The 14,615-nt window shown below is 46.4% G+C and overlaps 1 protein-coding gene across 1 annotated transcript; it reads right to left on the reverse strand.

Moving 5' to 3' along the window:
• Window positions 1–9,162: 9,162 nt before the first annotated feature.
• LOC147957581 (disease resistance protein Pik-2-like) lies at window positions 9,163–9,711 on the reverse strand. The gene has a single exon (XM_087536627.1). It carries the CDS (start codon window positions 9,644–9,646, stop codon window positions 9,176–9,178), a length of 471 nt encoding a protein of 156 aa, XP_087392753.1. The 5' UTR covers window positions 9,647–9,711; the 3' UTR covers window positions 9,163–9,175.
• Window positions 9,712–14,615: the final 4,904 nt, after the last annotated feature.

Raw genomic sequence — 14,615 nt, forward strand, 5'->3', positions numbered from 1 at the left:
ATGCTTTCATTATGTAGGTGTGTCCAAACTTGTGTTATGGAAAGGACGAGTCCTGGGCTGCATTGGTGGATCTGTGGTGTGATAAGGATGGAGCCTGGGCGGCTACGAGCCTTAAAAACAAGGCTAACCGAGGGAAGGAGGGAGCACATGCTCAGGGGAACCGGAACTACTTTCTCCACAAGAACCTGCACGTATGACTGGCCTCATTAAACAAACTTCTTCTTCTATTTACCGTCACTTTCTTATGTATGACTAACCTCTGTTTGGTGGTGCAGGAGGAGAAACTAAAGCGGCCGCTCTCGCACATGGAGGCATGGGAGATCGCCCATACGCGGAGGAATCCCAAGCCTTGCAAGGCCAACTACTACGGCAAGACCGCGAAGAAGAAGAAGGCCTACTCTGATGAGTATCTGATGTTACATCCTGACACACCTGACCCCATTAGTGCGGATCTGGACGAGAGGGTGGTGGTGGGCATGGGGCCCAAGAAGCACGGTCGGGAGCCGGTTCTGGATGCTGTGATCACTCCTTCTATCTCCTACACATAGCTCCGAGCTACTGACCCGAGCCTAAGCGAGCGCACGAGCACGCCCATGACCAGTGCGCAGTCACAATCCCTCTTTCAGGAGCGGCAATCTGTAAGTATTTTCCCTCTTATCTTCATTGCTCACTTTATTTTCCACATTGAGATGTTTTATGAGTTCCATCATGACATACCGTAGGCCTACTTGGAGTACACACGCCAGGAGACCATGGCGTGGCACACAAGCCTTTTTGCATTGCAGGGGCAGAACAATCGCAGGATGCAGCGCGCTCTTGAGGAGATGGCGGCCGGACGGGTTCCTCAGTTGCAAGACGCACCACCTCCTCCCGCACAACCAATGCTGCTTACCTTTGAGGAGTTTGTGGCAAAGAACCTGAGCCCCTCGCCGGTTAGTACATCCCCAAACTATTCACCCAAAGCATACCGTTTATTCAACACAACAATATATATCCCCTTAACATGTCTTTTCAACATCCAGGGAACCGGTGGATCTACCGTTGGTGGTGGTGCTGGTGTTGGCATCACTCCCGACTCACGGAGCACGGTCACTCCAATCCACGGGGCCGGTGGCGGTGCCGGTCTTGGCGGTAGTGCTGCAGCTAGCACTGACGACTTGTGCTTCGGCGTACTTGGCGGTGACTACCTTGGCGGTGGTGGTGGATGTCCAGGTGCTTAAGCCTTTATGTTCTTTAGATGTCTTGTGCTCTTTTATGGTCCTTTAGATGACTTGTGTGCTTCTTCAGATACTTGTATGTTTTTTGAGATGATGTTTATGATTGTGATGATACTTATATGATTGTGATGATACTTATATATGTATATCTGCTGTGAATTTGAATTGAAATCATATGTATATTTGCTGTGAATTTGAATTGAAATCAAATAGAAAAAAGGAAAAAATCAGACAGAAACTATGCCGAGGGCTAAGCCGTCGGCATAGGACTGCCACAAGCTACCAGTGGGCGACACGTGTCACCTATGCTGACGGCCTAGCTGTAGGCATAGTTCTGGACCTATGCCTACGGCTAAGCCGTCAGCATAGACCTGCCCTAGGAGCTACCAGTGGGCGACACGTGTCACCTATGCCGACGGCCTAGCCGTAGGCAGAGTTTTGGACCGATGCCTACGGCTAAGCCGTCGGCATAGGTGCCACACGACGCCCACTGGTAGCTCCTGGGGCAGGTCTTTGCCGACGGCTTAGCCGTAGGCATAGCCCATGAACTATGCCTACGGCTAGGCCGTCGGCATACCCGCGCCATGTGTCGCCCACTGGTGGCTCCTAGGGCATGGCTATGCCGATGGCTTAGCCGTAGGCATAGTTCAAAAGCTATGCCGACGGCCACGTGGCCGCTCCTATATGGGCAGCACTTGGCGGCGGCGCTGGCAGTCACCGTTAGGCACGGAGCGTTGCCGATGGCCGGGCCGTCGGCATAGTTGTACGGATGCGGCCTTTCTATGCCGACGGGGCCCTGGGGTACGCCGACGCATATGTTGCCGACGGCCTTATGCCGACGGGAATCGGGGCTATGCCGACGGCCCATAGGGTCTCAGTGTGGTAGTGCCCCCCCCCCCCTAGGGTGACTCGGGGGCGATCTTTTTCCACCGCCGTAGGAGCCCACTCGATCTCCTTGTTCCCTCGTCGTCACATGAGGCCAGCGTCGGGCAATGCTAGGGGCACTGCCAAGGATTGTGGTGGCGGGCCTCCGCTGCTCCCCCCAGATGGCAGAGGCCACATATCTGGGGCGACTGACCCTTGGATAAGCCGCCCTATCCTATGGCGCGGCGGGGCGAGAGGGCTGCTCGAGACATCGGCTGACTACCGGTGGGTTGGTACCGTGGCATTGCTGCCTCGACGTCTGACTGCGGTGGATCAACCACTACCTATTAACCCTACTCGATGTGTTCCACACCCACCGAAGGGCTGTCGGCGGAGTGGGTGGTGGGTATCCAGATCAGGAAAACTTCCTACTTAGCTCTGTCCGGCCAAGGGTATCGGTTTTCTTCCTGGAGACATGGTTCGGGTCTGCCCTACCTCTTCTCACCATACTACTTCTCGGGTGAAATTAAACCCAAACTACTGTGGCCGGTGATGGCGCTCTAGGTGTTGTGTCCTTCTTGAAAGCGTCGTCATGAGTAAGGATGGCAATTTTATCCATGGACATGGATACCCATGGATATCCAACCCGAATGGATAGGGTTTGGATATGCTTTTGCGCCCATTGTTAGCGTCCAAACACGCCCCGATTACTCGTGGATAGGGCATGGACATAATCTTGTACCCATGGATATATCCAAACCCGACCCGATCGTCTGACTTAACGAGCAATATTCTGCTACCCCTACCCCATAGTCACATGTTCCACTATAATTTTATCCTTTATCTAAAACATCCAAAAGAAATTACACAATCCCCACCGTAACATACTCCAACGCACCTTCTCATCCTATTATCTACACTAATTAAATGACTTGTTGTTAAGAATCGGTGCCATCTCCTTGAGTTACTCCTCTCATAGCCCTAGAGGAGGCCGCCGCTGTCAGCCGCTACCCCCACGTAAGGTGGATCGCTGCAGCAGCCACTACTGGCCTGCGACAACCCAGCTCCATCTTCGCTTTTCCACACACGCATTGATGAATGGCCGCAACAGTGGGACAATGCAAGGGCTATGACTGCACGGCGGGGAGTGAGCACGCCAATGCAGAGTGCACATTGTGCAATGAGTTATGTCTTATGTATAGGTCTTGAGAGGACCCAATGGATATCCAATGGGTATAGATATCCATCGGATTTGGACATGGTCACAATTTTTCGCCCATGGATTTTTTCATGGATGGGCTGGGACTGCCTTCATGAATATGGATATGGATTTGGTATTGTTCAACCGGATCCAAACCCGACCCATTGCCATCCTTAGTCATGAGAGTTGTGTGCTGGTAGGCATCTTTTGGATTCGTTGGCAACTGTACATGGCATGCCCACAGAAATAAGTAGCAAGGCGCTTCCACAGCCCACTGCTGAAAACACTAGCGCCCCACGAAAGTTTCCTTACTTTCGCGCCATGGAGCCTGTTTTCGCGCCAGATATCGCGCCACACGCCTGTTAGAAATCCCAAGCCACAAACTTCCCCAGAATTTCCCTAAGTCCAACCTCCCCCAGATCCCTCCTCGCCTCCTGCCTCCCGTGCCGCGCGACCACCGTCCCCTTCTTTCTTCCACCACGCCGCAGACTCAGCTGAGCACCTCCCCGCCCTCATCCGAGCACCGCCAAGTCCCCATCGGGCGCCGGTCCTACCGCAGCTCGCGGCTCCAACTCCTTTGTCCCCGTAGATCTGTCACAGGCTGCTTCACATCAACGCCGATCTGCTCCATCCGTGGTCTACCACGACTCCCTACATAGCTTCCAATGGACCACACCGTAGCTGGCTTGTCGACCGTTGCCTGCTCCATCTCCGGCGCCGTCCCTCTCCGCACAGTAACATCTCCTCCAAACTGCAAGTCCATGCGGGTACACACTTGGTTTCCTAACGAACTGCACTTTATTTGGGTGATAACTTTTCAATTGTTTTGTCATACTGATTTATACTCCCTCCATTCCTAAATATAATCTTTTTAGACATTTCAAATGAATTACATCGTACGGATGTATGTATACAGATTTTAGATTGTAGATTTGCTCATTTTGCTCCGTATGTAGTCAGTTGTTGGAATTTTTTAGAAAGACTTATATTTGGGAACAGAGGGAGTAAATGACATGTTCTGTTCAATTTATTTTCAAGTCTGATCTACGCAATTTCTTTTCATTGTGCATTAGCAGGTTCTGTGCCTAAACAAATTTTTTTTGTGATTTTGTCCTATGTTCGGATGCATAAGGAGTTAGATTTCTATTTCCCTTTTCATTAGAGTTCATGCAACAGTCTTTGCAATTTTCCACCATACTTATTTGTTTCTGCCTGAATTTTGTGCAAATCAGATATTTTCGTACAGAGAAGATTTGATTTTCCTTGAATGAAAAAAGATAAAAAAAGGTTGTACAAGAATATCATGTATTTCTCAAACCATGTTGGAGGCGGCAGCGCTGCTGCTGTTGATCCTGGAATGGGCATAGTCGAGGCTGCAGTTAGCACTTCAAGGAGGAAAGGGAGACATGATTACTTCTTGGAAAGGTGAGTTCTCTACAGAAAAATAAATCTCTAGAACTGTTTAACTGAACCTGTTGACTGTCATTGTTATGCTGTGATAAAAGAATCAATGCCTAAGTTGTTGGTTTATTTGAATTGGATTGTACATGTGTACTCCAATAATCCTCCAAATGTGGTGAAATAGGGCTCGGCAGCATGAGCCAACCACAGGGGGTGATGTATCAAGAAAATAATTTGATTGTAGCTGTCGAACTGGGATTTGTAATGTGTTGTTCCACCCAAGGTTTTGGTTACCGAATGAGGCATTTTTACCGAGGGGGACTGATAAACGCAGTTACCACGGTTACCAATAAATAACGACAAATGCCGAGAATATTTCGAACGAGTTTTCTAATTGAATTTTAAATTCAAATAAGTGACTGAACGAATATTTGAACCAGAGACCTCTCAAAACAGGAACTAGGTTGTTACCAACACACCAGAACCAAGTCTCATGACATTAATTAGATCCTACATACTTTACTATAAATCGAGTGTTTAAATTCAAAAACTTCAAAAAACTGGTATTTTTTGCTTGGTACGGGGATTTACCGAGGGGCCCGGAAATACGCGGTAACCATGGGAAATCTTGAAAATTTGACCGGTAACCAAAACCTTGGTTCCACCTCCAAGTTCTTAAAGGACAACAAGTTCTACAAATTTATTTATTTGTAATGTGTAGTTGATCTAAGGAGCGTTTTAGCGGCATGATTGAGCCCTCCAGCGAGCGCTCGGCTTGGAGCTGACCATTGTCATCTCCCTGCTCCTGGCCTTGCCCCCTAGTTTTTTTTTACCGTACTAAGCTTCTGAAGGTTTTGATTGATTATTTTAACTCATCACAGTACACCAAATTTAAGTAATGATAATAAGATTGCTCCTTTCATGTGCGAATCAACCCGTGGTTGAGTTGGTTAGGTGGACAGTCGTATCCCCAACCCACCAGGGTTCAAATTCTGGTGCTCACATTATTCCTGGATTTATTTCAGGATTTCCGGCGATGCGCTTTCAGTGGGAGGAGACATTCCCGTCGACGACGAGGCGCCTACGGTGACTTCGTAAATCTCAAGATGATATGCCGGCTCAGTCTCTCGGAGGTGCTCATAGGGGTAGGGTATGCGTGTGTGCGTTCATAGGGGTGAGTGTATGCGCGTGTATATGAGCGCTTGTGTCTGTACTGATGCTCAAAAAAAAAGATTGCTCCTTTCATGTGTTCTACATAAAGTAGCCTCCATTCTACTCAAATCTGGACACTGTTTTGTACAGAGGCTTTCATCCATGGAGAAGCACATAGATGGAGAAATGAGACATGGTCAAAGGGAATCTGTTTCGGGTAAATACTCAGTTAGGTTTCTGCAATGATGTTCCATATGTATGATTCGCAGCTCCATCTATTAATTTGCAGATTGACATTTCATTCATCTCGACTTTTGTACATAATTACATGATTAAATGATTAGAATGAGTTAATTCTGACATGATCTTTTGTGGTTCTAAACTCTCTAAGAAATAGAATTAAGGGCATGTAGGTTGTGAAATCATCAGTTTGTTATTATTAACATAATACAGCTGCTTGATAATTGTAAAGTTTGTCTAGAAATATCCTTTATTTAAAATTGAATGTTACTTATTTTTGTGGTACATGGTCACACATGTAACTCTACCAAGATAAAGGTAATGTGGAGATGGGATCAGATTTGCAGTTTTTGTCACTATGATTATAACCTGAAACATTCGTCTTCATTGTTTAATAGCTTAACTCAACTGTGTCACTGTTTTCAGCAACTATCTGTTAGTCACTATGTAATGAGACGGCCGGGTTATCAAACGGCTGAACACTACCAGAAACTGAAATCCTACAATGAAGAGCATCCATATTATTTTGTAAATCTCAAGTGTGTATACTTAATCCCTTCCACATTTCAATGGTGTATGCCCTTGAACCTAGAAAATAATTGTTTGTCAACACCTGTTTGAGTTTGTCCAGTCTGTTGTGCTTGTATCAAATCTGAGACAGGATTGTAGAACAAATTACTCAATTATTTTGTCTATATAACTGTCAAACTGGGTAACTTCGCTGTGGAAAAAAAGAGTAAGTTAGCTATTATACCCATTTTAATGTGGGAAACTGAAATAACAAATAGGTTATTGTATCAAACTTGAAGACCATCTTGTGGAAATAGATATTATTCCTGTTTCTTGCTATCTTATTCTAAAAAACTATTGACACTTGCACATTTTACAAGTTGAATTATGTCCATTGCAGGGTAACCTTGAAGAACATCTTGCAACCAAAGTTGTAGCAAAACCTTCTAGAAAGTGAGGTCTCAAGTTTGAATAGCTGGTCAATGCACTTGTGTATTTTTTATGTTGTTGTACCTCTGTTTTTGTTTAACGCTGATTCATGTATGTAAATTCTATGCAAGTACATCAGTAGATATATGTGAATTCGCAACTGTATGATGTAAACTGTTGATGTGACTATGTTCTGAATATTGGAACAACTATGGATTTTTTCGTTTATTAGTTTCTGTTTTTCCTGATGGTGGTGCCTGACAGGAATATACTACTTATTTGATTTGCCAAAACTGCTGCTTGCATATCCCCGTCGGGCCAAATCCGTTAGAGGAAGAAAGAAACCGTCAGGAATTAAGGTCCTGTCAGCCAGCCGATAGGCATTTTCTAGTCTTCCTGTCAAACTATCCCTCACGGCTGGCCAACAGGAAATAGTTTTCCTGTCGGTTCCAGGCTCACAGAGATATTTCAGTTTCTGGTAGTGATTTGGAAATAATTTATACAGAAAATGGGTTCTATAGGTAGTTACTACAGTTATACATTTTTGCTAATTTAGTACCTGAGTAATTATTGCAGAATTTGACTTCTTTTGTGAAGTTTTTGTTCCAAGTGTATGCAACAAATTATGGGGAAAAACATGAAGCTAATATCCATACAAATAGAGGCATTGAAGCAGGTGAAAGGAATATGAAAAACGTTGATGTTTTATCCATCTCTTTTTTAGGGTGTTTTATCCATCTTTTTGTCTAGCACTGTAAACATCTACAAAACCTCACACTTTTTTACACTTCTATAAAATCTCACTTCATCTGTTGGTGATTGAGGACCATTGTCTTCCGTAAAAATAACCAAGAAAACCATGCACTTTAACATGCCCTAAAGAGATTAAAATTTAGCCCAACAAAGTCCAATTGTCCACGTGGTTAGTAAGAACAAAAGTTCATTATTTTCACATAACTACGATACCCATATTTTTTTTGTGCTTGAGGGTCTACCCCAAATTTTTTTTAGGGGAACTAAAACCGCTTTACTTACTTAACTCAATCTACCATCTATCACGTGTAAATATGTATCATGTACATATGTATGAAAAAAAACTGGGTATGGGCTCACGCAAAAACCAAAACCCCGGGTATGGTCATGTTTTATCGGTGCCTTTTTGTTTGCTTTCATTGGTTGCTTAGCACGTACAGACGCACTGGTTGTCTTCGTGTACAAAGTGGCTCATATAGGACAGTGGCGACATTGTAGTCCCCGATGGGAAGGTCCCTTGTTCGAATCCTTTCCTTGCTTTTTTAGTTTTTGTGGATCAAGTGACCTTCTGCCTCTTTGTTTTTGACCCTGCTAAGTGCTACATGTTAGGTACGAGCACAAAGCAACTCTGAAAGTTTTCAACGGCAAATTTATTGACACGAGGATGGCAACTTTCGTGCTTTCTGCTTACTTTTGACATAAATTTGCCGTGTGTCACTTAAATTTGCCATCCTTGCATGACTAGAATTGCAATCGAATAACGTCAGGGACGAAGTGCTACGCACGGTACTTTTTTTATTCTTTTGAAACGTACCCATGTGCTTCTCTTCGCTTGCATGCGAGGCCGTGTACAATGCAACAAAAAGGATCGTCACTGTGAATCGTGTTTCGTGTAGATATAATTTTTGAATCTTAGCCGTTAATATTTAAGGTTAACATAAAATTAACGGATACAAAGGAATGACGGATGAAAAACTAAGAAATCCTCCTCCCTTGAAGATTAAATAAGTATAGATGGATGCAGCAAATGGCCCAAACGAGGTCCCGTGCTCCAGCTGTTTCTCCTGCATAATTTCGTGGCAACCGGTCTTTTGATGCAACATATGGGATAGAGGCAAGAAGGAGAGTCGACCATGCTATCTAATGTGCACGAGGAGCTACAAAGGTACATATTTAACTCGATTTATATTGCTCCATTAGAATATATATGCCTCGAGTCTGAATCTTGTGTCATGTGTTCTCCTGTTGCAACGCACGACCCTTTTCATAGTATTAATCGTATCTAAAATTTCAATTTGGTGGCTTTATTTTTAGAAAAAAAACAGCATGCGTATGACTTGAAACTAAGGGACAACCACACATCAGCATAAGAAGTTTATACATTTCCGTGTTTGCAAGATTGGATAAACTAGGCTAGTTGCACCAAAGAAAAAAGGATAGGGTAAACCACGGGGGTGTTATACGGTGCGTACCTCAATCGCCGGTCGCCAATGTCACGCGCCCGGTCCTTGAGTTCCCGCAGCTGGACGGCCGCGCGATGCTGGGCGGCCATCTTTTGCACGAACCAGGGAAGCCACCAGACATAGCTTAGGACGCCGCCCCTGGCATGATGAATCTCGGGGTTGCCGCGGGACATGTAGAGGTCGATGCAGTAGTTGCAGTCTTCTGCGAGCTGCCGGACCTGGTTCTTCCAAGGGATGATCTGCTCGTTGTACTCGCCGCCGGTGGGCACCGTCCTTTCCAGGTGCGACAGGAAGCCCTGCATGCTCTCCATCTCCTCCCAGATGAACTGCACGTCCTTCCGTACGCCGCCCAGAAGTAGCGCCTCGTCGCGGATGACACGCAGTAGTAAGGAGCTCACGGCCGCGAGCTCAGACATCGCTAGCTCCCTGCGTCGGCGGGTGGTTTCGTGTCTGGTGGTTCAAATCGGATTTGCGCGGGCGGCTGGCTAACTGGCGATGCATTAACTGGTTTGCCTGGGATTGGAATGACTTGTTCTACTTTACATTCACATGCTCAAGGCAAGTATCTCTGCCTAACTTTTCCTTCAAAAGAAAACAATACCTACCTTGTGATCAGCATAAGACGTGGGGTACTGTGTCACGGATTCACAGGCTGGAAAGACAAATGCTCTGTCAAGCCGAGCCTCCTTTCTTTTTCCTTTTTTAAAAAGGAGGAAGACCCCGTCATGCAGTCACTTTATTAATTATTTAAAAAAGACCTTACAAAATAATATATCAATAAGATTGAAGCCACCGTCTAGGCAACATTTGTCGCTATTTCTATCCAGTTGATGAAGGGATGCTGATAGTCTAGGCCTAATACCAAATAGACCTTGCAGCCAAACCTAACGTCTAAGACATGAGGCCCCAACCAAGCCACCTGCCGGGTATGGGGCACCCACTGGTCCGGCGCACACTCAGAGGCCGCCGCCACTAACTGCCACCACTCCATCTTCAGAGCTGTACTGACGCATCAACTTTGTCCGGTCTAGCTGCCGTCGACGCCACCACGACGCCAGACAACGCCATAATCCTGTGCTCGTCCATCAACACACGCCCAACGGCGAGACCCTCCTGCTCCATGCCGCTGGGACCCGCCATTGTCGATGTGTCAGATGCAACGCCGCGCCTCCTTCGTGAACACCACCTGCTGCGACTGGTATCATCCCCTCCACCTGCAGTTCCTCTGCACTCCCAACCGAGCCCCAAGGCCCCTGACGACACCTCCAGGAAGGTCACGACGTGAAGCGCCACTGTCGCAAAATCCAAAGAGGATTGTAGGTTTTCACCGGGGAGGAGATCTGAGTGGGTAGATTGGGCCCTCAGCCGTGCCTTCATGAAGAAAAGCGACACCCATGGATGACACTACTGTTGGGTGGCAAGACCGGCCAAGGTTTCCCCCGGACCCAAGGTACACCACTAGGGCTCACCATCACCGGAGCCTACAGCCGCAAACCACCGGGACGACGAGAGAGGCAACAGGAGGGAGGGGAACCACCAGATCTGACGCCGCGACACCAAACCGCCAGAGGATCGCCGGCCACCCGATCCGATCCGCGGTAGCCCCCACCTGCCCTGCCGACCCCGGACGAGGAGGCCAGCCTAGGGGCCGCCACCTCGGATCCAGCACCCTCCGCCCCACATTAGGCAGAGCATAGCCAGGCTGCAGCCACGGCCGCCCCTAGGAACCGGTTGGCCGTCACGTACCCGCACTCATGGAGATCGCTGTGGGCCACATCAACACGTAGGTCGGGGACGGAGGGGAGAGCGGGAAGGAGAAGGCCGGCGGCGGAGGGATGGGTCCCCTCGGTCACCCGCGCTGGGGGCGACGACGGGGGGTGAGGGGGAAGGGGGGGGGGGGGGAGGGGGAGACTTACTGGTTCGTTTTCTTAATTAGTCAGCAACAAACATATGAGAGTCAAGAGCAATTTTCTAACCAGCCTGTTACCCCCACGTTCTGGAATATATTGGTAATCCTTTTAGCTTTCATTCAATTTTATATAATTATTAGTAAAATTTATCCGAAATATTTTGTTTTGCTGTACGTCGCAAAATTATGGCTATTGCTTAAACATGGGTAAACTCCAGTTCACCACCTGAAAACTCTCTACAGAAATGGAACATACCACCTCGTATATCTGATTGGATGATTCGGGCTTATGACCCACGTGTATACTGTACTTCAAATTTATTGATACACATGTTGGTAATTTCCATAATATATTTGTTGGTAGTTATTTAGATATTTGAACCCACTTGGATAAAATCTGAACTCATCTAAGACCTGAAAGTTAAGCATCCTCAGCTCAAGAGCACACCAAGCTAGCTCGAGCTTGAGAATCTGGATAGGCTCCGATCTACCAGAATACTATGTAGTACAACTCTGAAGGCAGCATGGCCCTTGATGATGACATACGACGTAGCGGGACCTTTGGGGGTCATTTTTAAAAGAAAGTAGTAAGAGAGACTGGTCCTAGTTTAGCATATAGACAACATCACTCTTGCTCCATCTTTAATTCTTTATCGAACCAACAAAAATCAGGCCAGGGGCGCCTTCAATTTGATTCTTTGTCTTTCGTTAAAGTTAAGCTCTGGAAACTTCAGGTTGGGTTGGATCTCTTGCCGTTGATGTTTAGCTAGGCAAGCCTTTTGGGCTACATATGAGTAAGGCCTGAGGCTAGCTATTTGGTTCTATGTCACGCACAAGTCACAGAGTGCCGAACTGGGAGGAATCAGAAACATAGTAAAATACTGAAGTTCCCATGCACACCAGCAAGTAATCCAACTTGACTAATACATTGAAGTGTGTATGCACCTAATGAGTCAAAGCTAGATGACTTTCTATTGGTTTTAAACCAGATTTTCTTCCGAACCTGTCAATTTGCTTCTACGTATCAAAAATTCAGAGTTCCTGCCGGTTAACAAGAATAATGCTACCTGGTGGTACCTGTATCCTTTGAGCCCTATGCCATCTCACTATACAGGGCCGTCTCCAGGAATTCAGGGCCTCCGTGCGAAAAGAAAAATGTGGCCCTAGTTTTTTTATAATACTATAGATCAAGTATAATCTCATTTATATAATTAAAATGTGTGCTATTTCATATACAGTATTTAGAAATTTCTCGAATATCAATGCAAAAAATTAAAGGTATAGCTAAAGTAATAAACTGACCTCACGTTCCACCGATAGTGTCATCCTTCTTGTGTGATTTTGATTTTCCAGATTAGTGTGAGATCCTTTCACAACAAATTATCCAGAGCACCCCTACTCTATTCGGCTCCAGAATCATAATTCCTATTTCTAGAATGCATGACTGTTTCTGTTTATGAAAAAAATATTAGTGCATACTCGATGAATTATAGACATCTCAAGATGCAGCATAGAAAAAGATCACACTTTAATTTTGAACGAGCAACTATTGAAAATCTTGGATGCGTGACACTTTATGGATCCCCAAAGCATTTGACTGCACAACAATTGTTCCAAGAAAAATCAGTACACTGTGATGGCAGCAGTACGGCTTCGCTGTTTGTATCAATCAAAATGAGAAAAAGGAGGAGCTGTAGCCTGTAGGGTACTGGTTACTTGGCGTGGCGGCGTTGATGTCAGCGGGCGCCTGCAATTTCCGCGGAATTCCGGCGTGCGGCCGGTAGCCTATCGCCTAGCGCCTGCTGACGCCGATCCACAAGAAGACGTAGACGGATCAATGATTTCAATTCGAATATAAAGGCAGGCAGGAAATCTCGGATTCTTTTTGAGAAACTGGAAATCGCGTATGTAAGTGCCGTGTTTTCCTCTCCAACTCGATCTGATTAGTTTGAGACGGAGAATGCCAGCGATCGGCGGCTGGAGACACCAGGCCCAGGTGGCCCAAAAAGGGTGGTTCAGGTGAATAAGCAAATATAGGCCCAAAACTGAAAGGAGAATACTTGGACCTGTAATTGGGTGCCCCTGATTTTTGGGGCCCTGTGCCAGCGCACAGCTCGCACAGGCCCCTCAACGGCTCTAACCCACCGCTCCCCCCCCCCCCCCCCCCCCCCCTGAATTTTGGGGGCCCTGTACAAGCACATAACTCGCACAGGCTCCTCAATGGCCCTGTCTCTATATATCATACTAGATGATCATGCGCGCTTCGCCGCGCCGGGGACATGTACATTTGATACCCCGCTAGTCCATGCCTTTTTTTTCAATCGAGTCTTTCTGTGCGATAGGGTCGTACATATGGAGTTTTATGTCAGGTTGGTTATCCGCGTGTGTTATGTGGTTACAGTTCTTCCATCTATAGTTGTGCCCGTGGAGTTATGCGGCTTGAAAATGTGTCCTCTAGCCCTCCAATGTATACTCCTATCAGCATAGTCCTATCAGCATACAACTAACCTTACGGTGTGATCCACGCGCGCGCTCATATGATTGGCACCAAAGGACATCAACATTACCACAAGCAATTTAAACCAAACATAGCAATTCATCGATTACCCATAGGACAAAAAAAATCTACTCAAACATCACACGATGACAACACATCATTAAATAATAATATGATGTATAAAGCACCATTTTCAAATAGGGGTACAGAGGGTTACGGGAGAGTGGACCGCTGAATATAGATGAGGGAAGGTGATGGAGGTGTTGATGAAGATGATGGATTTGTTGGAGTAGATCGCCGTCACATGATGATTGCCCCGTCGGCGTGCCGGCGCCACCCGGAGAGAGGGGAAGAGAGGCCCCCTCCTTCTTATTCTTCCTTGGCCTCCTCCTAGAAAGGAGGATGGTTTTCCCACTGGTCCTTGGCCTCCATGGCTCCCAGAGGGCAAGAGCCACTCCGAGATTGGATCTCTCTCTGTTCTCTTTTGTTTCGCGTTCTTGTTTGCTTGGCCTTCACCGTTTTCAAATTCGTAGAGATTCATAACTCCGATTGCACTACTAGGGAAAAAGCCTAGCGACAACGCGGGTTCTTGGTATATGAGTAGCGCGAGGACCGGCACTACTAATAAGGCGCTATAGCTAACCCGTAGCAGCATCGCGTGCACACCCACGCTACTAAGAAGTCATCTCTAAGTTTATAATCCGCTTCTCCATGAGATTCTAGCCACTTGTGGATGTGATCATCATTTCTGCTTGTCATGCGAAGCTTTTGGTGATCCGTGCTGAACTCAATCATGTGATGGAGGATGTAGAATCCATCCTTCTTGCTTGGTTTTAGGACATGGATGCAATAGAAGTTAGTTTTATGCGTGAAACCCATCTTCTTGTTCCTTTGTTTCCTGATCTGCATGTGGCCACCTCTAATGCTGAAGCCTTGGAGAGCATCATCTAGAATATTCATTATGTGGGTGTAGTCCTTT

The sequence above is a fragment of the Triticum urartu genome, chromosome 7A (assembly GCF_056163025.1).
Source record: "Triticum urartu cultivar PI428250 chromosome 7A, HENAU_Tu73, whole genome shotgun sequence".
In the NCBI taxonomy this organism is placed as follows: domain Eukaryota; kingdom Viridiplantae; phylum Streptophyta; class Magnoliopsida; order Poales; family Poaceae; genus Triticum; species Triticum urartu.

What these genes read in the sequence shown, in the direction of transcription:
- LOC147957581 (XM_087536627.1), bottom strand. Translation starts at nt 9,646, where the DNA reads ATGTCTGAGCTCGCGGCCGTGAGCTCCTTACTACTGCGTGTCATCCGC.